This window comes from Macaca fascicularis, chromosome 20 (genome assembly GCF_037993035.2).
Source record: "Macaca fascicularis isolate 582-1 chromosome 20, T2T-MFA8v1.1".
Classification (NCBI taxonomy): Eukaryota; Metazoa; Chordata; class Mammalia; order Primates; family Cercopithecidae; genus Macaca; species Macaca fascicularis.
Genome location: NC_088394.1, coordinates 76949356 through 76976010, shown reverse-complemented (window position 1 = coordinate 76976010; position 26655 = coordinate 76949356). Strand labels below are relative to the sequence as shown.

At 44.3% G+C, this 26655-nt stretch overlaps 1 protein-coding gene and 1 long non-coding RNA gene across 7 annotated transcripts; one reads left to right on the top strand and one right to left on the bottom strand.

Annotated features, from left to right (window-relative positions):
- The first annotated feature begins 1715 nt into the window (after positions 1–1715).
- On the top strand, positions 1716–24860 carry C20H16orf46 (chromosome 20 C16orf46 homolog). Of its 6 annotated transcripts, none has more exons than XR_012429172.1 (5): positions 1716–1823; positions 11275–11364; positions 14033–14280; positions 16189–17927; positions 23949–24860. XR_012429172.1 is itself a non-coding variant. In XM_015442701.3 (4 exons), the coding sequence occupies exons 3-4, from the start codon at positions 14071–14073 to the stop codon at positions 17149–17151; spliced, it is 1173 nt and encodes a 390-aa protein (XP_015298187.2). In that variant the 5' UTR covers positions 1716–1823; positions 11275–11364; positions 14033–14070; the 3' UTR covers positions 17152–24546. The 6 variants fall into 6 exon arrangements, 4 of the variants coding, with proteins under 4 accessions (XP_015298187.2, XP_045237866.1, XP_015298188.2 ...); XR_010583684.2 differs by having other exon boundaries at positions 1731–2173; XM_015442701.3 differs by having other exon boundaries at positions 16189–24546.
- LOC135968730 (uncharacterized) lies at positions 2443–7667 on the bottom strand. Its single transcript, XR_010583687.2, has 3 exons — positions 7404–7667; positions 3452–3732; positions 2443–2601 (listed from the first exon to the last, which is right to left on the bottom strand). It is a non-coding gene; the product is annotated as an uncharacterized lncRNA (long non-coding RNA).
- Positions 24861–26655: the final 1795 nt, after the last annotated feature.

The window sequence follows — 26655 nt, the reverse complement described above, 5'->3', positions numbered from 1 at the left end:
CCTTTAATTTAAAAAAATAGATATGGGGTCTTGTGACAGTTCCCAGGCTGGTCTCAAGTGATTCTCCTGCCTTAGCCTCCCCTGTGAGTAACTGGCACTACAGGCGCAAGCCACCACTCCTGGCTTTTTTTCTTTAAAATAAATTTTATGTGTTAGAGGAAGTTTACATTCACAGCAAAATTGAGAAGGTACAGTTCTGTATGCTTCCTTTCTCTGTTTTTGCAAATTGGGATCTTACTACAGTAGAGTTTCTGGTATCTTGACTCAATCTCTGTTGACTTTTTATAAACATAACTAGCCTAACCCTTGTCCCTTCATGTTTCCACTCAATCATGCTATTGGGCTTTTACCTGCTAAATGCAGGAGTCGTTGGTGTGAAGGAAGTCAGTTTTTAGATCCTCCAACTTCCCCCATGTACTTGCTGTTAGGTTGTTGAATTAATATTCATTTAGCAAATCTTAAGACTTTTGGTATACTTTCCAGAAACTTTTTTCTAATTTGCAAGGTCTTGTACTGTTTCCCAGGCTGGAGTGCAGTGACACAATCATAGCCTACTGCAACCTTCAATTCCTGGGCTCGAGGGAGCCTCCTGCCTCAGCTGGGATTCCAGGTGTGCGCCACGGTGCCCAGCTGTTTTCAATAGATCTGAAGGAAGACCAAAACAAATTGTCAACTGATAAAACATTTAAATGTTTTTGGTTAATACTTACTAGCTTGAGATACTACTATAATAAAACCCCTTTTAGTTGCAACTTCCTATTTATGTGGACAAGGTACCTAAGCTTACACGTATGAAAAAAATTGGAATAGAATTATATATGAATCCGTCTCACTGGAGCAATCACGGTGCTAGAGAACTCAGATACCGATTTTTTTTTTTTTTGAGACTGAGTTTTGCTCTCCAGGCTGGAGTGCAGTGGTATGCTCTCAATTCACTGCAACCTCCGCCGCCCGGGTTCAAGCCATTCTCCTGCCTCAGTCTCCCAAGTAGCTGGGATTACAGGTGCTCGCCACCACACCCGGCTAATTTTTGTATTTTTAGTAGACAGGGTTTCGCTATGTTGTCCAGGCTGGTCTCGAACTCCTGTCCTCAGGTGATACACCCGCCTCGGCCTCCCAAAGTGCTGGAATTTCAGGCATGAGCCACCGCGCCCGGCCTAGATACCGGTTTTCTACAGCAGAAGTAGTCACACTTCCTAAAGCAGAGGGCTTTGGAGTCAGACCCGAGCTGGAGTGAAGGATGCCTTGCGATCTCTCTTCAGCAAGCTGTTGTTTTAGGGACGTGGGGCCACTTTCCTTTATTTGTATAAAAGATGCCAGTGCCCACTTCAGAGCTGTGCTGCTCCGGGCCAGAAGTTCAGCGAGTGTCCGTCGGCCCGGCGCTGTCACGTAAGTGGGCTCTTTGAGGTTCACAACGCGTCCTCCCGTGACGTTCTGGGCCTGTGAAGTTTGTGTCCATGGGAAACGCGCACGGCGATTCCTCAGGGAGCCGAGGGAGACCCTGGCATCTACTAAACATCCTAGCAGGCAAAAGGGCGCTCCCACGGAACTCGCCGGCCCGAGGGCCCGGGTAGGCCTCCACCTCCACCTTCTCAGACCCTCATACGTTGGCCCTTCCGGCGGCAGCTTCCAGAGCGGGTAGGAGGTGCCACGAGCCGCCCCGCCTGTGCTTAGCTTTGTTGGGCTACGTCACTTCCGCCGCGGTCCCGCCCCCAGCGTGGCCGTAACTCAGGGCAACGGCCGGGCAGGCAGCGACCTGAGTCGCCCTCGCCCACGGGCCGGGACTAGCTGTCGCGAGGCCTTCCATCCGCTCGGCCCCACAGGTGGGTGTGAGCGGCCATTTCTCCATCCCTGGGGCAAGGCCCCGGACCACTCCAAAGGCGACAGAGCGAGAGGCCCTGCCTTGTTCGAAAGGAAGCGACCCTCTGACGCGGGGAATCGAAAGGCAGAGGCACTAAGGGCTGGGGCTGCCCCAAAGCGGACGGGGCCTGGGGAGGGGGCGGGATCTGGGGCGGTGGGCGGGGACTGAGGAGGAGCCGTTGGGGGCGGACCCTTAAGGGCGGATCCCTTTAAGGGCGGGTAGACGGAGGACAGGGATGAGTTCGAAAGGACAATCGAGAATGCTTTTCTGAATGGGATAGCTTGAAAGAAGGGCTGGCGTCTTTGTGGCACGGTAGGAACTGGCGGAGGAAGGGGAAGAGCTGGATGAGGAAAAAAGGCTCATGGAATGAGGAAAAAAGGCTCATGGAATGAGGGGAGGAGCCTGATGGGAAAGGGGTGGGGCCTGCAGGAAGGGGCGGAGCTAGGTGAAGAGGTGGAGCCGAGCGTGATGAGCCTGGGTTTTAGGGGTGGCAGGTGGAGCGCGTGAGTTTGCAGACTTGTGCTTTGCTGTGGGCTGTAAGCTGTGTAAGAGCAGAGAAGACGGGTGCTGCTTTAATTTTTTATTCTCAGTGCTAGGTACTTAGTGAATTCATTAATGGGAGTTGAAAAAGGGGAAGTGTTTGAGACTGGGATTGGAATAGATGTGGTCTGATCCGGAGGGATGGTGTAGAAACTGCGCTCCTTGGCATCATTCTGTGAAATACTTGAGGTTCCTGTGACCTGTAGGCATATAATAAGCAGAAGGCATATATAATTAACAAGGAGGATAAAATTTATGCTCTTGAAAATATAAACAAATTGTGCAAATTGGGTGGCGCAGGTGCTTAACTTTGAGACAAAGTTTCGGTTTCTTCCAGTGTGTTTCTAAATGCGACTCCCACCTCATTTTCCTGTAGAAACTATGTTGTTCATGATCAGGATGCCCAGGTCAGTCTTCAGGACCTATTTAACTGGTTCATACAAGTGAAGATTGGTCTTGTATTAAGAAACTTAACTTCCACCATGGCTAACAGTATTTCTAATGATTATTCCTTCATTCAACATAGGTCGTTAAAGACCTGACCCACAGGAATGTTCATTCAAACTCCAAATGAGGCTGCCAGAAACTCATCTTTCTCTGGTTGGAATTTAAGATTCCTTTAAATCTATAGCTTCTAGGAAGATGAGGGTGTGTGGCACAGTGCAGAGCCAATAAGAAGCTGGGGCAAGCTGATAAGGAGTTTTGAAAGATTTCCATCTATCTGCTTTTGATATAAACAGTTTTGTTTGACTTAATACCCTGGGCCTTGGTTTCTTCTGGTCCATCAACATTTCCCCGCCCTTAGTGAATTAGGAATCTGTCAACCAGGTATAGGAATCTACAGTAAGATATTTGTAATCTGATTGTATAGACAGACTGGCAAACATGTGGCACTCTTTATTTTCTGGTAGACATAATTAATCAACCCCAGAAATTTTTCCTGCTGTAGTCAAATCGTAAGATCCTTCTCAATACAACGCTCTAGGTAGCCACTACTCGTTTGGAGGTGACATTTCAGAATTTTTTTTTTTTTTTTTGAGACAGTCTCACCCTGTTAGCCAAGCTGGAGTGTGGTGGTGCGATCTCGGCTCACTGCAACCTCCGCCTCTCACGTTCAAGCGATTCTTCTGCCTCTGCCTCCAGAGTAGCTGGGACTACAGGGATGAGCCACCATTCCTGGCTAATTTTTGTATTTTCAGTAGAGATGGGGTTTCATCATATTAGCCAGGCTGGTCTTGAACTCCTGACATCAAGTGATCCACTGGCCTCGGCCTCCCAAAGTACTGGTGTGAGCCACCGCACTCCGCCAGAATGTATTCTTTATCCCTGATCTAGACAATAGGTGTTTTAAAAAGAGAGAGAGAGAGAGAGATCAACTTCTATAACTCTTGGTAAGTTCCTCTAAAAAAAAAAAAAAAAAAAAAAACTATCTAAATGGATGGATCTAGAATCCTGTAGAAAAGATTTAGAAACATAGGCCAGATCATTGCATAGGGAGTAAGGTGAAGGTGAATTTGCAGCACTTGAATAATTAGCAAATGTCCAAGTGAAAGGGATATCCAGAGGGGAGTATCCTTTACCCGTCCTTCTCAACATCTTTATTCGTGATGTAGATGGAGATACAGAAGGTATCCTCGTCAAATTAATGACGTCATCAAGCAAGAAGGAATGGTCAAACTGTGGGAAGTCAGAGTTAGGTTGTGAACTATCTGAGCAGGTTTAATGATGGTCCAAAAACAAAAGGGGAAATTTTACAAGGATCTGATGCATTTGGAGTCTACATCTAACACAAAAAGAATAAAGAAAAAGAAAAAGAGAAAAGAAAATCAACAGCATGGTTACGGAGTAAAGAAGACAGGACTTTTTAGCCATTCATGTGAAAAAAAAAAAAAATCTAGAAGTTGTAGTTCACCTTGAGCTCAGTGTTAATTAAGATTGGGTTATAGGCCGGGCGCTCACGCCTGTAATCCCAGCACTTTGGGAGGCCGAGGCGGGCGGATCACAAGGTCAGGAGATCGAGACCACAGTGAAACCCCGTCTCTACTAAAAATACAAAAAATTAGCCGGGCGCGGTTGTGGGCGCCTGTAGTCCCAGCTACTCGGGAGGCTGAGGCAGGAGAATGGCGTGAACCCGGGAGGCGGAGCTTGCAGTGAGCCGAGATTGCGCCACTGCACTCCAGCCTGGGCGACAGAGCCAGACTCCGTCTCAAAAAAAAAAAAAAAAAAAAAAAAAAAAGATTGGGTTATAGGGTTGGGTGTGGTGGCTCATGCCTGTAATCCCAGCACTTTGGGAGGCTGAGGCGGGCAGATCACCTGAGGTCAGGAGTTTGAGACCAGCCTGGTCAGCATGGCAAAACCCTGTCTCTACTAAGAATACAAAAATTAGCTGGGCATGGTAGCGGGCACCTGTAATCGCAGCTACTTGGGAGGCTGAGGCAGGAGAATTGCTTGAACCCAGTAGGTTGCAGTGAGCAGAGATCATGTCACCCCACTCCAGCCTGGGTGACAGAGCCAAGACTGTCTGAAAAAAAAAAAAAAGGCCAGGCGCAATGGCTTATGCCCATAATCCCAACGCTTTGGGAGGCTGAGGCGGGCAGATCACAAGGTCAAGAGATCGAGACCATCCTGGCCAACATGATGAAGCCCTGTCTCTACTAAAAATACAAAAATTAGCTGGGTGTGATGGCGCGCATCTGTAGTCCCAGCTACTCAGGAGGCTGAGGCAGGAGAACTGCATGAACCCAAGAGGCGGAGGTTGCAGGGAGCCGAGATCATACCACTGCATTCCAGCCTGGTGACAGAGTGAGACTCTGTCAAAAAAAAAAAAAAAAAAAAAAAAAAAAAAAGGAAATAAAAAAGATTGGGTTATACTTTTTAAAAAATATAATAACTTTGTTTAATTAATAGATGTAGATTTCAGATCAAAAGGAGTCAGATTTCAAAGCAGACATTTCTAGTCAGACCACTTTTGAGGTATTGCTTTCAGTTCCAGGCACCACATTTTAAGAGACAGGTAATTTTGCATTCTTAAGATAATGAGGAACTTAAGATTTGTATCTGACAAAATAATAGCTGTTTTCAGATGTTTTCAGATTTGTGTTTGAGAAGAATACCCAGAACTGAGGAACAAAATGTGCAGATTTGCAGATGACTTAATTTGAGATCATTCAAATCTTTAGAGCTTCCAATGGAAAGAAAAAAATTCTTGTCAAGTTATGAGCACTCCGTCATTGAAAGTACTTAAGCAGAAGTATTTAAGCTGAATTATTATTGTATTAGTTTTCTATTGTTGTTGTGTTATCTGTTTACGATCTCCTAAGTCATCCAGTCTGGACTCTTATTGGATGAACCCACTTCCAAGATCATTCAGACTGTTGGTTGAATTCAGTTTCTTAAAGTTGTGCAACTGAGATCCACGTTTAATTCCTCATTGTAAACCAGGGTCTTCTCTCAGCTCCTAAATGCCATCCACATTCCTTGGGATGTGACCCCCCAACTTCATCAAAGCCAGAAACAATGCATTGAATTCCTCTTGTGCTTTGTATCTCTGACTTCTGCTGCTGCTAGCTAAGACAAGTTTGTTTTAGAAGACTATGTTATTTGATTAGGCTTACCCGGATTATCCAAAATAATCTCCTATCTTCACGTCAACTGGTTAATAACCATAATTACATCTGCAAAGTCCCTTTTACCATGTAATATAAAATATTTGTGGATGTTATATTTCATCCTGTTCACCCAGGGATTAGGGTGGGAAATCTTGAGGGGAGAGAATTTGTAGAATTCTGCCTACCACATTATCTTTCAGGAACATTCTAGAAGAGCTTATTGCAACAGGTATTTTTACCCATTTTTCTCTCCATGATCATAAATTAACTTTATATACTATTCTGCCTCTAATCAGAGTTGTATCTTTGAATTAAGCATATTTTTAGTCCTCCAAAGACATGGAACTTGTATTCCTGAGACTTTCAATCTCTAATAGTCACCTTTTAGCCTGAATTTATGGTACATACCAATCTGGCTTTACACAGCGTAATAACTACAGATATCTGTTCCCTTCTATAGTGGTAAAATAGTTTATGTTTTATATTTTCCTATTGTGAAACAGCAACTATATTTTCCTTTTTCACCTGAAACTAGTCCTTTTCTGCTAGCATCATGTGACTTCCTATATGGTAGCTATAATTTAGAGGACTAAATAATCTATTTAGCTAGTTCCCTTTAGTATGTAACTCTTCAGTTATTTTTTAAAGTATGTTATAATTGGCTGGGCACTTTGGGAGGCTGAGGCAGACGGATCACTTGACGTCAGGAGTTTGAGATCGACCTGGCCAACATGCCAAAACCCCGTTTCTACAAAAATATACAAAAATTAGCCAGGCATGGTGGCACATGCCTGTAATCACAGCTACTCAGGAGACTGAGGCATGAGAATTGCTTGAACCTGGGAGTCAGAGGTTGCAGTGAGCCGAGATCATGCCATTGCACTCCAGCCTGGGCAAGAGAGTGAGACTCTGTCTCAAAAACATAGAAATAAAAAAATAAGAAGTAGGATGGGCGCGGTGGCTCATTCCTGTAATCCCAGCACTTTCAGAGGCTGAGACGGGTAGATCACCTGAGGTCAGGAGTTCGAAACCAGCCTGACCAACATGAAGAAACCCCATCTCTACTAAAAATACAAAATTAGCCTGCCATGATGGCACATGTGTGTAATCCCAGCTGCTTAGGAGGGTGAGGCAGGAGAATCACTTGAACCCAGAGGCAGAGGTTGCAGTGAGCCAAGATTGCACACTTGCACTCCAGCCTGGGCAACAAGAGTAAAACTCCATCTCAATAAAAATAAAAAAAATAGTAAATAAAAGGTATGTTATAGCTAGTTGCTTTTCTTTTTTCTTTTTTTTGCATCAGATATAATCATGACATGAACAACCCCTCACAGTCAGAGTCCCACCTGGCCTTGTAATCTCAGCTCTGACACAATCTCAGTAACTTTACTCACCTGTATAGGACAGACTGTGGTATAGCAACAAGCAGTTCCTCAAATCTCATGGCTGGAGTCATTAAGCTTTTTCTCATCCATGCACAGTCTGATGAGGGTTTATGGGGGCATTTCTCAAAGCTGTGACTCAAAATCTAGGCTTCTTCCATTCTGTGGTGCTGCTAACTCAACATGTGACCCCCAAGGTCATCGTGGGAAGATAAGAGAGAACTGAAGGAGGATGTTACCTATTCACTGCCTCATCCAGGAAGTGACACACATCAGTTCCACTCACAGTCTGTTGACCAGGCTAGTCACAAGGCTCTGTGAAGTCACCAAAATCTGGCTTCTTACTCCTCCTGGAGATGTAGAAGGAAGTATTAGCCCTGCTTCTCCTTAAAGTTAGGCAATGTCCGTGATTTACTCCAGGCTAATGACATATGAACTGAAGTCAAATGAGTGACTTCCAGGAAGAAACATCTAAGAGCCATGTTTGCCATCACACTCGGCATCACAGTGGGCTGTGGTTTCCGATGGCACAGCCTCCGTCAGTTCACATTCAGGAGTGAGGACAATGTGGAACAGAGTCCCAGACATCATACAATGAATCTACAGCATGAGTTAGAAAGAAGCCTATGTTTTTTTAACCACTGGAAAAGAAATAGGGCTGCATGTTGTTGCAGTCCATCCTTGCCTGTCTTGACTAATGCTAGGAAGTCAAGACTGATGGATAGTACTCCTCCTAACTCAAAGTGTACCCACTGCAGCCTTCTTCAAAAAGAGCCTGGCAGCTTGAGTCCTATCTGGGGCAAAAAAGACATAAATCAAAAACAAGCAAACACAAAATCAGAGTTCTGTTTTTTTTTTAATAAATTCATTTCTAATCTTATTTTCATTAAAATAATAAAGTAGCCACATTATTACCTTCTTTATCAAAACAATATGAAGGGCCAGGCATGGTGGCTTATGTTTATAATCCCAGCACTTTGGGAGGCCGAGGAGGGTGATCACCTGCGGTCAGGAGTTCATGACCAGCCTGGCCAACGTGGTGAAACTCCATCTCTACTAAAAATACAAAAAATTAGCCAGGCGTGGTGGCGGGCACCTGTAGTCCCAGCTACTCAGGAGGCTGAGGCAGGAGAATGGCGTGAACCCGGGAGGTGGAGCTTGCAGTGAGCCAAGATTGCACCACTGCACTCCAGCCTGAGCGACAGAGCGAGACTCTGTCTCAAAAAAAAAAAAAGAAAAAAAAATTAGCCGGGCATGGTGGCATGTGCCTGAAATCCCAGCTGCTTGGGAGGCTGAGGCATGAGAATCACTTGAACCCAGGAGGCAGAGGTTGCAGTGAGGCAGAATCATGCCATTGCACTCCAGCCTGGGTGACAGAGCGAGACTTGGTCTAAAAAAAAAAAAAGTGTATATATATGTGTGTGTGTGTGTGTATATATATGTGTGTGTGTGTGTGTGTGTATATTTATATATATATATGCAAAGAAAGGCTAGGCTCACATCTGTAATCCCAGCACTTTGGGAAGCCAAAATGAGAGGATCGCTTGAGGCCAGGAGTTTGAGACCAGCCTGGTCAATATAGTGAGACCCCATCTCAAAAAATATATATATAAAGAAATTCAAAGGCCCTTTCTGTACTGCATGGCATGGTCATTTCTTCTGCTATCCCTTCACTTCTTTTCAGCTAGCAGGCCTTTGGAAATTCCTTTATGTTCTTGGTCGGGTGGTCTCTTTCCACACAGATTTTTCTTTGGGCAGTGTTACTTATTTGTAAATAGGAGATATGTTCATTGTTCTCAGTTTACATTGATTTCTCCCCGTCTTTTCCAACTTTAACTTTTATACAACACATGACAGAAAACATGTCCTTTTGCTGTATTCAACTGGTATGCCTCTGCTGTTGACTGTGCTAGCTTAATGGTTGTCTTTATCCATTTCAGGAGTAAGTACTCTGAATTATAGATTGGTTAAGGTGCTAAAGCTACGTTAACTTTGTCAGATGTATAACAAAGGAGCATTTGATAGTCTGTGTACTTCTCAGTTCATTAACAAATTACATGATCTCAACATAGTGTCACAGATCCAAATAGTAACGTCTGTTCTTTTCTGCATTTACACCTGTTCCTTTGGCCGTTCAATAAATTCAGTGAGAAGGCCTTGTGTACTGTGACTTAAGAATAATTGGACAAATATTTCTGGAGTTCCTCTGAATCACTTTTATAAATCCTATTATCTGATGTATCTTTTTTGTACATCTGTGTTTTTTTTTTTCAATAAGTCCTTGTTCGAGGTCTTTAACTTAAAATTACACAAACCATGTTATCCATTCATTGATACATTTCTTTGGGAGGCTGAGGTGGGTGGATCACCTGGGGTCAGGAGTTCAAGACCAGCCTGGCCAACATGGTGAAACTCCGTTTCTACTAAAAATAGATCTACTAAAAGTAATTAGCCCTGCATGGTGACACATGCCTGTAATCCCAGCTACTCGGGAGGCTGAGACAGGAGAATCGCTTGAACCCAGGAGACAGAGGTTGCAGTAATCTGAGACTGCACCAGTGCACTCCAACCTGGGCAACAGAGCAAGTGTCACAAAACAAAACAAAACAAAACAAAACCAACAAACAAAAAACCACATTTACTTCAGTTTGCTTAAGGTCAAAATTCATTGTACCCTGGCTTCTATCATTATTCCACATTTCATTTCTTGAAGCTCTCCGATAACATCATGGCTTTAAAAGTTTTATTATGAGACATTTCATGCTTACATAAAAATATAATAGTACGATTAATCTCCATGTCCTCATACCCATCTACAACAAACAGAACTTAAGGGCACTTTGGTTTCATTATTCCCTCCCTAACCTCAACCTCACATTATTTTGAAGCAAATCATATTATTGGTAAAAGAAAATAAACTACTTTACAGTTCTTTGGCTGATCATTTCCTTTTCGTGTCTGTCTTTAAATGCTGCTAGAAAAGATATTTTCTGGATTATGGTAAATTTCCATAGGCTATATTTTTTAGGCTCTCATTTATTTCATTTCCAAATATATTAAGTTCTTTCATCAATCTTTCTTTGGGTTTATTCTTGTTTATCCAAACATGCACTTCGGGGGCTTGGATCTGAGTCAACTATTTCTTTTGTACATGTTGGTTCTAATCACTTTAATAGCCTGTGTAATAGAGTTTAATACCTTCTGGCCTACATCTTTGAGCTTTCCTGCTTTGTACTCTAAATCCAATTTTACAGTTGTATCAGCAAATGCGTCTCCATGGCAACATGTTCATTGTGATCTTTGTGTTTTCTTGATGTGGTGGAAAACGTTAGTATGGACTTTGATGTATGCTTTATCCTGGTGATTCTCAAACGGAATCAGGTTGTAAAGTTCAGTGAAAGCCAAGAAATGGGATGGCATGAGCTCTTGATTTACGTCAAATCTGTAAGTCAGGCATAATTTTACTACCAGAAAATATTATATGAATATAGATGTCTGCATTCCAACATAAAAGTAAAACTGCATACAAATTGCAAGGAATCACACATCCACTCTTTTCTTTGATCTTCTATTGATTCTTGTACGTTTCTGTGTGTCATCTGCTAACATGAGCTGGAAGACAAGAATGGGTAATAAAACTTGACAGTTACAAAAAAATTAGCCAGGCGTGATGGCAGGCGCCTGTAGTCTTAGCTACCTGGGAGGCTGAGGCAGGAGAATTGCTTGAACCCAGGAGGCGGAGGTTGCAGTGAGTTGAGATCACACCACTGCACTCCAGCCTGGGCGACCGGAGGGAGACAGACAACAACTTGGTAGTAAGTTTTGAGAAGGGAAACTTAAAATACAGCTTTTCTATCCACTAACTGAATTTCTTTTTAATTAGGAAAAGACCACCAGCATTCTCTTTTAGTAGCGGAGCGTCTTGATTCTGCGTGAAGTACACCAGGGTTCTGAAGGTGCATCTGGTGATCCGGTATGCAGTAATCTGACCTTTTGACTAATAGTACTGTGTTAATTGACTCAGGGATGATTCTTAGCTTTGAGTCACAAGGAATCCATACAGTTCCTCATGAACCGTCATAACATAAGTAAAGTGCTTATAAAAATGTAGTGTTGGCCAGGCACGGTGACTCACACCTGTAATTCCAGCTACTCGGGAGGCTGAGGCAGGAGAATTGCTTGAACCTGAGAGGCGGAGGTACAACTTCCAACCTAAAATTATACAAAATTTACTCCTGTACATTTTGTCAGTGAGCTAAAATCACACCACTGCACTCCAGCATGGGAAACAGAGTGAGACTCTGTCTCAAAGAAACAAAACAAAACAAAACAAAACAAAAAACCAAAAAAACTACTGTAAGCCTATGTGAAAAAGTCAAAATGGTAATTAAACAGATTTGTTATAAGAAGTACTGATCTCTTCCTAAACAGAAAAAGAAAAAAACTAGTTTTCTGGCATGGGTCATGTTCGGCTGAGAGAAAGCAAGGAGTGGGTGTCCCCTGTAGCTTCTCTCTCAGCACAAGCAAGGAACTTCTTGAGAAGACAATGGGTGCTTATCAGCACTCACACCAGAGCGTTGGTGGTCACTGCTCACGTATTCCAGTTAATTTCCGCAGCCTGTGGGGTCCACAGGAAGAGCTCCTATCTGTAGGAAGGTATTATGCTTTTGCCCTTTTTTTTTTCTTTTTGAGATAGATTCTTACTTTGTCGCCCAGGCTGGAGTGCAGTGGCGCAATCTTGGCTCACTGCAACCTCTGCTTCCCAAGTTCAAGCATTTCTCCTGCCGCAGCCTCCTGAGTAGCCAGGGCTACAGGTGTGCACCACCACACCTGGCTAACTTTTTTGTATTTTTAGTAGAGACAGGGTTTCACATGTTGGTCAGGCTGGTCTCAAACACCTAACCTCAAATGATCTGCCCAGCTCAGCCTCCCAAACTGCTGGGATTACAGGCATGAGCCACTGCGCCCAGCCACTTTTGCCCTTTTTATAGATGGGCAAACAGACCCAGAAAAGTAAGTCATTGCTCCAGAGACACAGCCAATAAATAGGCCTGGAACTGTTCAGCTCTTTGGCTCTGATCAGGTTTACAACTTTGCAGACCCTTTGTCTAGATTCTAAATGCCAAGTGCATTTTCCAGAAGAACATCCATTAATGGTAGATAGGGTTATCACCATCATTATCACCATCACCTACTATTTTACTTTGCTAGGGGCATCATGACAATGTACTACAGACTGAGTGGCTTAAGCCACAGAAATGTATTACCTCATAGGTCTGGATTCGCAAAGTCCAAAATCAAAGTGTTGGCGGGGTTTGTTCCTTCTGAGGGCTGTGAGAGGAGGCTCTGTTCCAGGCTGCTGTCTTTGGCTTATAGACGGCCATCTTCTCCCTATGTCTCTTCATATCTTCTTCTTTTTGAGACAGAGTCTTGCTCTGCAGCCCAGGCTGGAGTGCAATAGCACGATCTCGGCTCACTGCAACCTCCGCCTCCCAGATTCAAGTGATTCTCCTGCCTCAGCCCCCTGAGTAGCTGGGATTACAGGTTCGCACCACCACACCCAGCTAATTTTGTATTTTTAGTAGAGATGGGGTTTCGCCATGCTGGCCAGGCTGTCCTCAAACTCCTGACCTCAGGTGATCCACCAGCCTCAGCCTTCCAAAGTGCTGAGAATACAAGTGTGAGCCATTGCTCCTGGCTACCTTATCTTTCATAGTGCCAGTGGTTGGCAGTGGATGGTTTTGTAATACTTGTTCTCAGTCTCTTCCTGAACCAACCTACCTACCTTCCTTCTTTCCTTCTTTCCTTCCTTCCTTCCTTCCTTCCTTCCTTCCTTCCTTCCTTCCTTCCTTCCTTCCTTCCTTCCTTCCTTCCTTCCTTCCTTCCTTCCTTCCTTCCTTCTTTCCTTCCTCCCTCCCTCCCTCCCTCCCTCCCTTCCTTTTTTGTTTTTTTTTTTTTTTTTTTCTTTTGGAGACGGAGTCTCGCTCTGTCGCCCAGGCTGGAGTGCAGTGGCCGGATCTCAGCTCACTGCAAGCTCCGCCTCCCGGGTCTACGCCATTCTCCTGCCTCAGCCTCCCGAGTAGCTGGGACTACAGGCGCCCGCCACCTCGCCCGGCTAGTTTTTTTTGTATTTTTTAGTAGAGACGGGGTTTCACTGTGTTAGCCAGGATGGTCTCGATCTCCTGACCTCGTGATCCGCCCGTCTCGGCCTCCCAAAGTGCTGGGATTACAGGCTTGAGCCACCGCGCCCGGCCCCTTTTTTGTTTTTTTTTACGGAATCTCACTCTCTTAACCCAGGCTGGAGTGCGGTGGCCCGATCTCAGCTCGCTGCAATCTCTGCCTCCTGGGTTCAAGTGATTCTCCTGCCTCAGCCTCCCTAGTAGCTGGGATTACAGGCGCCCGCCATATTTTTAGTAGAAATGGGGTTTCACCATGTTGGCCAGACTGGCCACAAACTCCTGACCTCAAGTGATCTGCCTGCTTTGGCTTCCCAAAGTAATTCCTGGAATTACAGGCATGAGCCACCGCGGCTGGCCATATTCCTGAATGTGTCTTGAAGATATTTCACCTGAGTATTGAATTGCTTTTTTTTTAAAAAAAATTAATATTAAAAACGAAGTTCCATTCATGTTTTCAAACAGCAAGAAGATGTTAAAAACTTTAAGCAACCATCGCAGTAATGGATCTCTGTCAGAAAAATGAGACTGACTTAGAAAATGGTGAAAATAATGAAATTCAAAGCACAGAAGAAACAGAACCAACCTGTACTTGTCCAGATGGAAGAAGTGAAAAGAATCATGTTTATTGTCTTCTCGATATCAGTGACATTACGCTTGAACAAGATGAAAAAGCCGAAGAGTTTATTATTGGAACGGGATGGGAAGAGGCAGTGAGTATCTTTCTGAGTCACAGCTTTTCTATCTCTTGCACATCAGTGTTTTGGTGCAAGCCTCTTTTTTCCGAAAACAGTTAATATTACCAAAAAATGTAGAATCAATGACATGTAGAAACCCTGGAATCGAGGTAAAATATTACTGATGATAATAGCAGCACCTACTGTGTGTATTTATGACCACTTAGTATGTGGACAGGACAGTACTAAGTGCTTTGGATACATTAATTCATCTAACCTCTCAATAGCCATATGAGGCAAATATTATTCCCAGCCTTGCTTTGTGGATAAGTATACTGAGTCACCTGGAAGACAAAGTAACATGCTCGAGATCACCCGGCTAGTAAGTGGCCAAGGCAGGGCTTGGATCTAGTTCTCCTGAACTCTAGAACCCTGACTTCTTAACGGCTATGCTGAACTCCCTGAGAGAACTGAGGTTCTATCCTAATGGTTCCTACTCAGAACTCTGCAGGCTTTTTTTTTTCCCCCCGCGATGAGATAGAGTTTCACTGTCGTCCAGGCTGGAGTGCAGTGGCGCGATCTTGGCTCACTGCAAGCTCCGCCTCCTGAGTTCAAGTGATTCTCCTGCCTCAGCCCCCTGAGTAGCTGGGATTTTAGGTGCCCACCATGCCCAGCTAATTTTTGTATTTTTAGTAGAGACGGGATTTCACCATATCGGCCAGGCTAGTGTTGAACTCTTGACCGTAGGTGATCTGCCCACCTGAGCCTCCCAAAGTGCAGGGATTACAGGCCTGAGCCACTGCACCTGGTCTGCAGGCTTGCTCTTAAACAATTCTTAGAATCAATAATAGAATCCTATGTTTAAAACTATAAGAATAAAAAAAAAAAAAAAAAAGGGCATAAAACTATAAGAAAACTTGGTCTAATCCAGTGATTAAACATAGGATTACTAGATAACACCTCATTTATCAGTATAAGTATGTCCAAAATGTGATCCTGTGTTTTTATCTGGCAACCCTACATTTTTTTTGAGACGGAGTCTTGCTCTGTCGCCCAGGCTGGAGTACAGTGGCCCGATCTCAGCTCACTGCAAGCTCCGCCTCCCGGGTTTACGCCATTCTCCTGCCTCAGCCTCCCGAGTAGCTGGGACTATAGGCGCCCGCCACCTCGCCTGGCTAGTTTTTTGTATTTTTTAGTAGAGACAGGGTTTCGCCGTGTTAGCCAGGATGGTCTTGATCTCCTGACCTTGTGATCCGCCCGTCTCAGCCTCCCAAAGTGCTGGGATTATAGGCTTGAGCCACCGCGCCCAGCCGCAACCCTATTTTAACCGTGATCTCTGTGACAAGATCAGCCAGAGGACTCTGGGCGTGGATGGGGAGTAGGTGTCCCTGGGTATGCAGGGCTCCTCTGCGTTCCAGGACTTGCCTCTGCTCCCGGGTCTCCCTCCAGCCTCTCCAAGCAACAGTGTTCCCCAGGTATGGGAAGCAGAGACTGGCGGTGCTCGAAATCCTTGTTGGTGGGCCAAGTATGAGCGGTTTTCGTTTTATTTTAATAGCTTCGAATTTAAATGTGCATTTGAAAAGAAATATAGTCAGCACCTCAAAGTGGCCATTTACAAACACTATTGCTTAGTGTTTTCGTATTAACAAATGCCATTGCTAGTATTTAGGATTAACAAATCCTATTACAAATACTGTTATTACTTTGTAGGGGTGAAAGTAAGATATTACACTTTTTTTTCATGCTTTGAAACTTTGAAGAATTTTTTTTTAAGTGAATGAATTTTAAGAAAGTTATTGGTAGGGGAATGGGTAGTAAAAAAAAAAAAATAAAAATAAGAATATTGTTTCACGTAAGACTGCCAAAATAGGAATGTGGCCAAAATTGGAGCAGGGACAGTTTGGGCCCCTTGGCTGGGGGAGTAACATGCTGCTTTATTTGCAGGTCCAAGGGTGGGGAAGGACTTCTCCAGCTGCCTGCATCTGGCCGAGGAAGTTACCAAAAAAGGCGAGGGTAGGGGAAGGTGCCTGCAGTGACTGCTTGGTGTGTCTTAACCTGGCCCACAGGAGCCTCGAGACCAAGCCTCCTACGGAGGGGGGCCCAGAGAAGGATCAGAGCAGCCCCTCCCAGACTCAGGCAGCCCCCCAGGGCCCCAGCACCGCTTCCAGGGCGATTAGCAACATCTGCTTTCCCACCTACTTTCGAACAGAGAAAAAAAGTCTGCAAATCAAGGAGTTTATTTGGTGCACCGAAGACTGGGCCATCCCGGACAGTAGTAGGAGCAAGGCCCTTCGGAACCCCAGTGGAGGGGCCCACAGAGGGCTGTCCATCCCAGGCCCCCTGACTTCCAGGGCCCTCCTAGTTCTGCCACCCCTGAAGGCTTCACTTTCAAATGCCTTGGATGTTCTGGGTAAGAAGAGTAAGAACTCTTTCTTGCAGTCAGAAGAGAAGGTGCTGAGTGTGGAAAAGGATGGGTGTCTGGCTTGTGCATATGGCTTGAAAACAGCAGATGGGAAGGGTGAAAAGAGACCCAGTGAGCTGGCCAAACACACTGTGGTCAACGACACGCCATCCTCCCCTTCCCCAGCGGCCCGGACATCCTTGCTGGCCGATCCGGAGCAGTGCTGTCTGCACTGGTCCCTCCTGTCTGAGAAAAACCTGGCGTGCCCTTCAGACTCCAGTAACGTTCGCTATCTTGCTGCCTTGCAGCTTCTGCAGAAACGGGGAGTGCAAAACTACAAATCCAAATTCCAAGCCAAGGATCCAAGACCTCCTGTGATAACCCAAAAGGCCAAGCAGGAAAACAGGCCCCAGATGCTGGAGACCAAAGTGTTCACAAGACCTCTCTTGCCATCCCTCACAGTGAGCAGAGTTGTCATTCCGGTCTCTACCCACAGGATCCTCTGAGCGGTCACGGGAGAACCCCTGGGAATAAGCGCTGCGTGAGATGCAGCCATCCTTTCTCTTTCTTCTCTCTCACTTCTCACCCACCCCCGATTCTTTCTTTCTCTCCTCTCCGTCAGTCTGTTTTTCCTCTTCTTTTCCTCCTTTTTTTTTTTGTAGTACAACCGAAGAAAACTGAACCTCTGTGAATGGGTTGGGATTTATTCTCTAAAACACCATATTCATGTGTTACCTGCTTCTGCTACTTAGCCATTCACAAAATGCCAATTGATCATGCCAGCCCTGGCCTCTGCCTGCCTCATGTCCACACCCAGCAGAAGCCACACAGAAGGTGGGGAATCCAAAGGGCCTCCTTCCCTCCATGCTGGCCCCAGGCCAGCCCAGAGCTGTCTGGCAGGTGCCCTTTCGGCCCCACCCCCGTGCCTCAAACTAAGTATACTGCACTGGTTTAGACCAAACTGCCTCCTGATCTTTTGAACGAAGCAGGTAGCTATCTGCTGCCTCATTTGCTCTTGCAACAAAGATCTAAAGAATTGCTTTAATAGAAAACTCCAGGCCGAGTGCGGTGGCTCACGCCTGTAATCCCAGCACTTTGAGAGGCCAAGGCGGGTGGATCACCTGAGGTTGGGAGTTCGAGACCAGTCTAACCAACGTGGAGAAACCCCGTCTCTACTAAAATAATACACAATTAGCCGGGCGTGGTGGCGCATGCCTGTAATCCCAGCTACTCAGGAGGCTGAAGCAGGAGAATCGCTTGAACCCGGGAGGCAGAGGTTGCGGTGAGTCGAGATTGTGTCATTGTACTCCAGCCTGGGCAATAAGAGCGAAACTCCGCCTCAAAAAAAGGAAAAGGAAACTCCAGCTTGTGTCCAGGATGTCCGAGGCATCAGAGACCCTGTGTGTCCAGGGTGTCACGCCCTCAGATTGTTTCCATGCATATACATTGTCGTTTCCTGCATGTTCAGATTGCTGTATCCTCAGATTGCACCCTCATATTAATCTCTGTGTCTGGAAGTTTTAGCCACAGTGCTACAAAATCCAGCCTGGGAAGCAGGTTAAGAATAATTACTTTTTGGGGCCGGGAGGGGTGGCTCATGCCTGTAATCCCAGCCCTTTGGGAGGCCGAGGTGGGCGGATCATGAGGTCAGGAGATTGAGACCATCCTGGCTAACATGGTGAAACCCCATCTCTACTAAAAATACAAAAAATTAGACGGGCGTGATGGCGGGCGCCTGTAGTACCAGTTACTCGGGAGGCTGAGGCAGGAGAATGGTGTGAAGCCGGGAGGTGGAGCTTGCAGTGAGCCGAAATCGCACCACTGCACTCCAGCCTGGGCGACAGAGCGAGACTCCGTCTCAGAAAAAAAAAAAAAACATTACTTTTTGGGAAAAAAATAAAAAGATCACTGTGATTATCACCTCAGATGCTTCCTCTGGCCTTTGCATCTAATATTCGGAAACCCTCAACCCCAGACACTTTTGGAAAGGGGCTGTTACTTTCTCCCTCTGTCCTTCCTCTACCCTCATTTTACCCCAACTCATATTCCCACAATTGTATCTAAATTAAATAACATTTGTAAATGAGTTATATTTTAAATGCCAACTGATGTTGCTATGTAGACAACATGTCCTGATGAACCGTTCTGTGATATGAGTAATCATTAAGCTGCTTTGTAATGACATAGTTTGAATTTGCTTAAGGTAGGTTGGACTTGAGCTCTGGATTTCCCGTCTCTTAAACGATGGAGTAGACAGAATATATGACTGTATTTGTAAATATCTGCTTCCATAGTGGTCTTTGTAATGTCTTGTCTGTTTGCCTAGGGGTTTTTTTTTGTTTGTTTGTTTCGTTTTTTTGAGACAGAGTCTCGCTCTGTCACCCAGGCTGGGGTGCAGTGGAATGATCTTGGCTCACTGTAACCTCTGCCTCCTGGATTCAAGTGATTCTCATGCCCCTGCCTCTCAAGTAGCTGGTATTACAGATGCCCACCACCACACCCAGCTCATTTTTGTATTATTAGTAGAGACCGGGTTTCCGGAGGTTGCAGTGAGCCGAAATCATGCCATTGTACTCCAGCCTGGGCAACAGAACAAGACTCTGTCTAAAAAAAATAAATAAAATAAGAATCCAAGACCTCTTCCCAGACATTCTCTTTTAATCCTGCATGTATGCATGGGAATCAGGGATCATTTTCCTCCTCTAACCCAAGGAGAAATTGTTCAACAGAGGGTTGGTTTTGTTCAGGACAGCATTAAGGTTTGTAGCCTGGGTTTCTGAAGGCTCAAACTATATTTCACAGGTTGGGGACGTTTGAAATACTAGGTGGCAAATATCATGTGATATTTGCAGGAAGGAGGGCTCAAGAATGTCATTTCTTCCTGTAAGATGGGAACAATTTTCAGACACAGGATGTGGTGCAGATTACCAGGTAATGTATGTTGAACTCCAACAGAGATCTGTGTTTTTCCTGAATGTACTGAGCGGATCAAATATAACAAGCTGGATAATTTCCCTCTAATGAATGACTGACTATTCAAAATTGTATGGAAGTCCTTTGGCCTGCGAGCTGGCATTTGGATATTTGATGATGGGTGTTTACTCTTGAATGGGTTCTCAGAACTTACCTTTGCAACTTGTCAACTAAGGTGCTCCTTGCTTGGGTCCAGTCCATCTTAATAATTCCCTTGCCTTTTTCCTCATCCGGTTTTGCCTGTATTTCCACTGTACCAGTCTAAACACCATCACTGTGCAGATTAAGGCTTGACTCTTGTACTAAATTTGTGCATACAGAGGTGTTCCGGGAAAAAAACTTTTCAAGTTCAGTCTCCTAGATCAAAAAGCATCTGTATATTTTCTTGGACACATTCTCAGGATAAATCCAGTATTCACTGCAATAAGTAAAAATAAGAACCATCTTCCTTTTTCCTAGGAGCTGAGAACCATTAGGATGTATATTTTTTAATACCCCAACTTTGCCACTGAGCATTTCTGCCTTTGCCTATAAAATGAGGGAGTGATGTCTGAAATTTTTAATAGTTCTGTCATTTTAATGCATTTAACTTGCCTGCAAAAGTTGTTATTATAGAGACTCAACATGGTGGACAGTTGTTTCTGTTTTAGGTTTTGATCAGTCTTGCTCTGGATCCTGGATTTTCTAATGTGAAAATTAAAAAAAAAAATACTAAGTGAATTTCAGTTTATACCTTTCAAAAGATGATGATGGTAAAAACCCTAAAGAAATTTTAGTTTTTTTTAACCTAAGACTATGGGGACTTACCTTCTCTATCAACACATACTTTTTTTGTTTGTTTGTTTGAGACAGGGTCTTGCTCTGTGGCCCAGGCTGGCACAATCTCAACTCACTGCAACCTCTGCCTCCCAGGTTCAAGCAGTTCTCCTGCCTCAGCCTCCCAAGTAGCTGGGATTACAGGTGTGCACCACCATGCCTGGCTAATTTTCATATTTTTAGTAGAGACAGGGTTTCACCATGTAGGCCAGGCTGGTCTCGAACTCCTGACCTCAAATGATCCACCCGCCTTGGCCTCCCAAAGTGCTGGGATTACAAGAGTGAGCCACCACTCCCAGCCCCAATACATTCTAAACAATATACATAACTTCTTAGAGGATTGAATGGGAGGACTGAATGGCCCAGGTGCGTGCTGTATTTACAGCAATGCTGAAAGCCACCCCATCACCTGGACTATCTTTAGGACAGGGCTTTTCAACGTTGGCCCTATTTGGGGCTGAATCATTGTGGTGGGGCCTGTATGTGCACTGCGGGATGTGTAGCAGCATCCCTGGCCTTGACATATTAGATGCCAATACCACCCCCAGTCACGACAACCAAAAACGTATCCAGACTTTCCTACATGCCCCCTCAGGGCAAAATACCCTAGCTGAGAACCACTGCTTTAGGGAATTAGGAATCTGGAGCCCACCGCCTTTGCTGCGGCTTCTCTGACAGCTTTACTTACAGATCAAGCAGGTGCCTTGGTACAAGTGTGAAGGGAGCTGGGAGAACGCCCAGCTTGCTGCATCCCAGAAGGCACATGTGCTTTCCATTTTGTGCTGGTCCTCTAGGGTCTCCTGGTGGCACGTGCCTAGGTCCCTTCTAGAAAGAAGCTAAGAAGCAACCATAAGTCTGGTTTTTTTTTTTTTTTGAGACTGAGTCTCCCTCTGTCACGCAGGCTGGAGTGCTGTGGCGCAATCTCAACTCACTGCAACCTCCCCTTCCTGGGTTCAAGTGATATCAAGTGATTCTCCTGCCTCAGCCTCCTGAGTAGCTGAGATTACAGGTGCCCGCCACCATGTCCAACTAATTTTTGTATTTTTAGTAGAGACGGGGTTTCACCAGGTTGGCTAGGCTGGTCTTGAACTCCTGACCTTTAGCGATCCACCTGCCTCGGCCTCCCAAAGTGCTGGGATTACAGGTGTGAGCCACCGCACCCTGCCAAGTCTGCTTTTCTCTGAGAAGAGTCAGAATAACAGGAGGGTCCATTCAGCCAGGACCCTGAGTGACAGGAAGAGTTGTGGGCGTTCTCTTTTCCTGTCTTCAGGAGAATGTGCATTATCGGTTTGGCAAGGTTTTCAGGATAAGTCGAAGATGTTAAGTTAATGTATTTACATTTAATGCCAATATTCAGAGTTCTCTAATGTTTAACAATTCACTTTTCCACACTCACTGCTTGGGCTGAACGGGTGTAAATATGAAGAGGCAGCCAATGCTATGTGGGATACAACTTAGCAAGCACTGGCAATCTGTGCTTCATATGTATATATCAAAGTGGCTTTTCTCTCTTGTTTAGCTTAAACTACAAATCTTCCTCCCCTGTGTTTCTTTTAAAATGAAACAGTTGGCTGGGCATGATGGCTCATGCCTATAGTCCCAGCACTTTGGGAGGCTGAGGTGGGTGGATCACTTGAGGTCAGGAGTTCAAGACCAGCCTGGCCAACATGGCAAAACCCTGTCTCTACTAAAAATACAAAAATTAGCCAGGTGTGGTGGCACATGCCTGTAATCCCAGCTACTTGTGGGGATGAGGCAGGAAAGTTGCTTGAACCTGGGGAGGCAGAGGTTGCAGTGAGCTGAGATCCCAACACTGCACTCCAGCTTGGGCGACAGAGCAAGAGTCCGTCTCAAAACAATTAAAAAAAAAAAAAAAGAAACAGTTTCTGTACTTATTTTATGAGACAGGGTCTCACTCTGTTACCTAGGCCGGAGTGCAGTGGTACCATCACAGCTCACTGCAGCCTTAGCCTCCAGCGTTCAAGCGATCCTCCTCCCATAGCCTTCTTAGCTGGGACTACAGGCACACACCACCAGGCCCAGCTAATTTTTTTTTTTTTAAGAGATGAGTTTTGCCATGTTGCCCAGGTTGCTCTCAAACTCCTGGACTCAAGTGATCCACCTGCCTTGGCCTCCCAAAGCGCTGGGATGACAGGCATGAGCCCCCATGCCCAACCAGTTTCACCACTTACTAAAACTTGAGGAGAGCTAGCTTGAAAACATAATATAGTTTCTTATTTTCAGCACCACACAAGGGTTCTGACGATTCACTAAGCCTCTGGTTTTTTTTTTTTTCCTTTTTATCTGCCCGAGAATAACCATGATCGCTAAACCTCTAAACGTGAAAGAACTGTTAGTGATTTCATTTGTTCCAATCCGCATGTCCTCTGAAGGTAAAAAGAAATCCGATATTGAATTTGGGATAAATACTACTGGCCTTACTACTGTTCATGACTCTATTTTAATTTCTTTGGCTGTTCAACAAAATCCTCATGACTGACTTCCCTAAATTTCAGGAAAGTAAGATGTCCGAGAAATACTTGGTATTTTGGTAGTTAGGGAACTTTAACTCTGAAGAGTTCTTACTAGTTAAGCACATATCTTGTAACAGAATAGTGATTTAAATGCTTTTAAAATATACCACATCTTGGCTGTGAGTTTCTTTAAAAATAAATGGCATTGACCGGGCACAGTGGCTCATGCCTGTAATCCCAACACATTGGGAGCCCAAGGCGGGTGGATCACTTGAGGTCAGGAGTTCAAGACCAGCCTGGCCAACATGGCAAAACCCCGTCTGTACTAAAAAGAGAAAAATTAGCTGGGCATGGTGGTGCGTACCTGTAATCCCAGCTACTCGAGTGACTGAGGCACAAGAATGGCTTGAACCCAGGAGGTGGAATTTGCTGTGAGCTGAGATCACGCCACTGTACTTCAGCCTAGGTGGCAGAGCGAGACTCTGTCTCAAAAAATAAAAAAATAAAATATATCACATGTGGCCAGGTGTGGTGGCTCACACCTGTAATCCCAGCACTTTGGGACACCAAGGTGGGTGGATTGCTTGAGGTCAGGAGTTTGAGTCCAGCCTGGCCAACATGTATATAGATATATGTATCTCATGTTACCAAAAAGAAGGTGCAAAAAAATTGATACCAGCTTGCAGTTCTTTAATAATATTGACTCTAAAATATAACAAAACTAAAATTTCCATGAGCTGAAATACGACAATATAGAGTAAAAAATTCCTAAAGCATAGTTTGCTGAAGTGATGACTTCCCAAAATTAAAATCTTAATTTTGGTGGGCTCACTTTTTAAAAAGAAAAGTTTTTTATTTTTATTTTTTTTGTTTGCTTGTTGGTTTTTAGAGACTAGTTTCATCTACCAAGGAAAAAGTTACTGAGGGGAGTCTTAATGGTTGATTATTGTTTTGTCATAATTCAGATTCATTGACTCTGCCACATTTTTATTGCAGCATGGGCTCTACATTTTCTGAAGTCACTAAATTTCTCGTTACAGCACAGGAAAAAGAAGATAAAGTAGGAGAGGGGTCAGTTTCACATTCAGTCCTAAGCAGCAACATGGTTGAGATGTAATCATAAAAGCAAATGTTTCACCCAGGACATGGAAAAGCGGTGGATCAGCAGAAAGCAAAGAGTCAAACGCCGCAAGCAGAAGCAGTAAGACGACGCCACGCTTGGAGCAAGGTCTTATTTAAACCTGCCATAGTCATCAGCTCGCTCTGTTAGGTCTCCCCAGCCCGCCCCTCAAAAAAAGGTTATATGCAGAGGTAATATAATATATGTACTTTTGAGAATAACAAAGTCACCGTGGAGATAATTTCAAAACAATTCTTTTTCATTTTCAGATATATTGGACTATTTCACGGATGCTAAAAAGAGTATCACTTGTTTAAATTTTTTGTGGTTTCTTTTTTGCAGCCTAATGTTCTGTAATAGTAACTTGCTTCCAAGTAAAGTATCAAAAGCTAATGGAGGGGCCATGGCTGTGGTCACTCATGGATCAAACTTCACTATTTTGGAATGCGTGGAGTTGGAACAAAGTTTTTATTTTGTTATTTATTAGTAAAGCAATAAATAACATTATCTTACTAATATTTATTAGTTTTTGTTTTGTTATTTATTAGTAAGGCAATAAAACATTTAGAATTTTTTCTGGAGTTTGTTGAAGAAACTGAATATTGATAGTGTTCCAGCTCAAGTATGGCACAGACAGTTCGGCTTTTACTTATTCGCATAGTTGGGGCCTTGCTCCTTTCAAGCAAGCTGATTTTTAAGCGCAGTGCCCCTGTAAACGTCAAGAACACGGACAATCAGAGAGCCATCTCTGTTTGTTTTTTTAGCCTGCTTCTCTGAATATGTAAACTAAAATATCAATATATCTACTAATAAATACTGTTCCAACAACGGAGAGAATCCTTTGGATTTAAACATTGAAAACAATGTAGTTATCTTCTTGGCCTTAAGAACATTTTACTGGCTAACACTTTGCTGAAGAAACTAGATTAAAATTCATGGCTAGGCGCGATGGCTCACACCTGTAATCCCAGCACTTTGGGAGGCCAATGTGGGTGGATCACCTGAGGCCAGGAGTTCAAGACCAGCCTGGCCAACATGGTAAAACCCTGTCTCTACTAAAAATACAAAAAATTAGCTGGCATAGTGGCACATGCCTGTAGTCCCAGCTACTCGGGAGGCTGAGGCAGGAGAATTGCTTGAACCCAGGAGGTGGAGGTTGCAGTGAGCTGAGATTGTGCCACTGCACTCCAGCCCGGGCAACAGAGCGAGACTCCATCTCAAAAATAAATGAATACATACATGCATACATACATACATAAAATTCATGTCATTTAACAAATCAGAGCCATTTAGAAGTTGAGAGTATGAAGGCATATATGTTGTCCCCTCCTAGTTGTCGAATCTAATTAATGCCACTTAAACACACTTCAGAGGACAACACACATGGATATATTGTGAGAGACAAGGAAAATAAAACTGCATAGTACTTCAAAGCCTGCCTCCCTAAACCCCCCAAAGTGATACTGTTATACTGGGGGTCCTTGATTCCAGAGCTCCCAAGATGGTGGCCGGTAGCTTCCAAAATGGTGGTGGGCCGTTTCCAACATGGTGGCAAACTTCCAGTTCTCTGACCTGGGGTTCTCCACCTCATGGATTCCAAGGAATGGAACCTTGGGCCATGCGGTGAGTGTTATAGCTCTATTAGAAGCCGTGGGTCACTGTGGAACCCAGTGACTAGTGCTCAGCTTGATTAGGATGAACCTGGGCACTTAGCTGTGTGGGAACAATAGCAAGCCTTTAGCCTGATCGGGAGCGTGTTTCATGCATTATTGAGGAAAAATGTGTATTCTGCTGTGTTTTGGGGGAATATTCTGTCAATGTCTGTTAGGTCCATTTGGTCTATTTTGCAGTTTAATGTTGCTGATTTTCTGGATGATTGGTCCATTGCCAAAAGTGGAGTGCTGAAATCCCCTATTATTGTTGTATTGCAGTCTATTTCTCCGTATAGATCTAATAATATTTGCTTTATGTATTTGGGTGTTCTGGTGTTAGTTGCATATATATTTAAAATTGTTATATTAATTGTTATATAATGACTTCCTTTTTGCAGTTTTGACTTAAAGTCTGTGTTATCTAAGTATAGCTACTCGTGTTCTCCTTTGGTTTCCATTTGCATGGGATAACTTTTTCCATCCCTTCACATTAGTCTTTGTGTGACCTTGCATGTTAAGTGAGTCTCCTGCAGGCACCATGTAGTTGGATGGTGTTGCAGGTTTTATTTTCTAAATCCATTCAGCCACTTTATATCTTTAACTGGAAAATTTAATCTATTTACATTCAAGGTTATTATTATTATTAGAGGAGGAGTCTCGCTCTGTTGCCAGGCTGGAGTGCAGTGGCACAATCCCAGCTCACTGCAACCTCCACCTTCCGGGCTCTAGCGAGTCTCCTGCCTCAGCCTCTTGAGTAGCTGGGATCACAGGCACGTGCTACCACGCCCAGCTAATTTTTGTATGTTTAGTAGAGACAGGGTTTCACCATGTTGGCCAGGATGGTCTCGATCTCTTGACCTTGTGATCCATGCCCCCTTGGCCTCCCAAAGTGCTGGGATTACAGGTGTGAGCCACCACACCTAGCCCAAGGTTATTATTGATAGGCAAAGACTTACTCCTGCTATTTTAAAAATT

Bases quoted from the DNA above. Each gene is read 5' to 3' on its own strand.
- C20H16orf46 (XM_045381931.2), top strand. From the start codon at position 14,071: ATGGATCTCTGTCAGAAAAATGAGACTGACTTAGAAAATGGTGAAAAT. The intron at 14,281-16,188 runs GTGAGTATCTTT...CTTTATTTGCAG, and splicing joins GAACGGGATGGGAAGAGGCA to GTCCAAGGGTGGGGAAGGAC.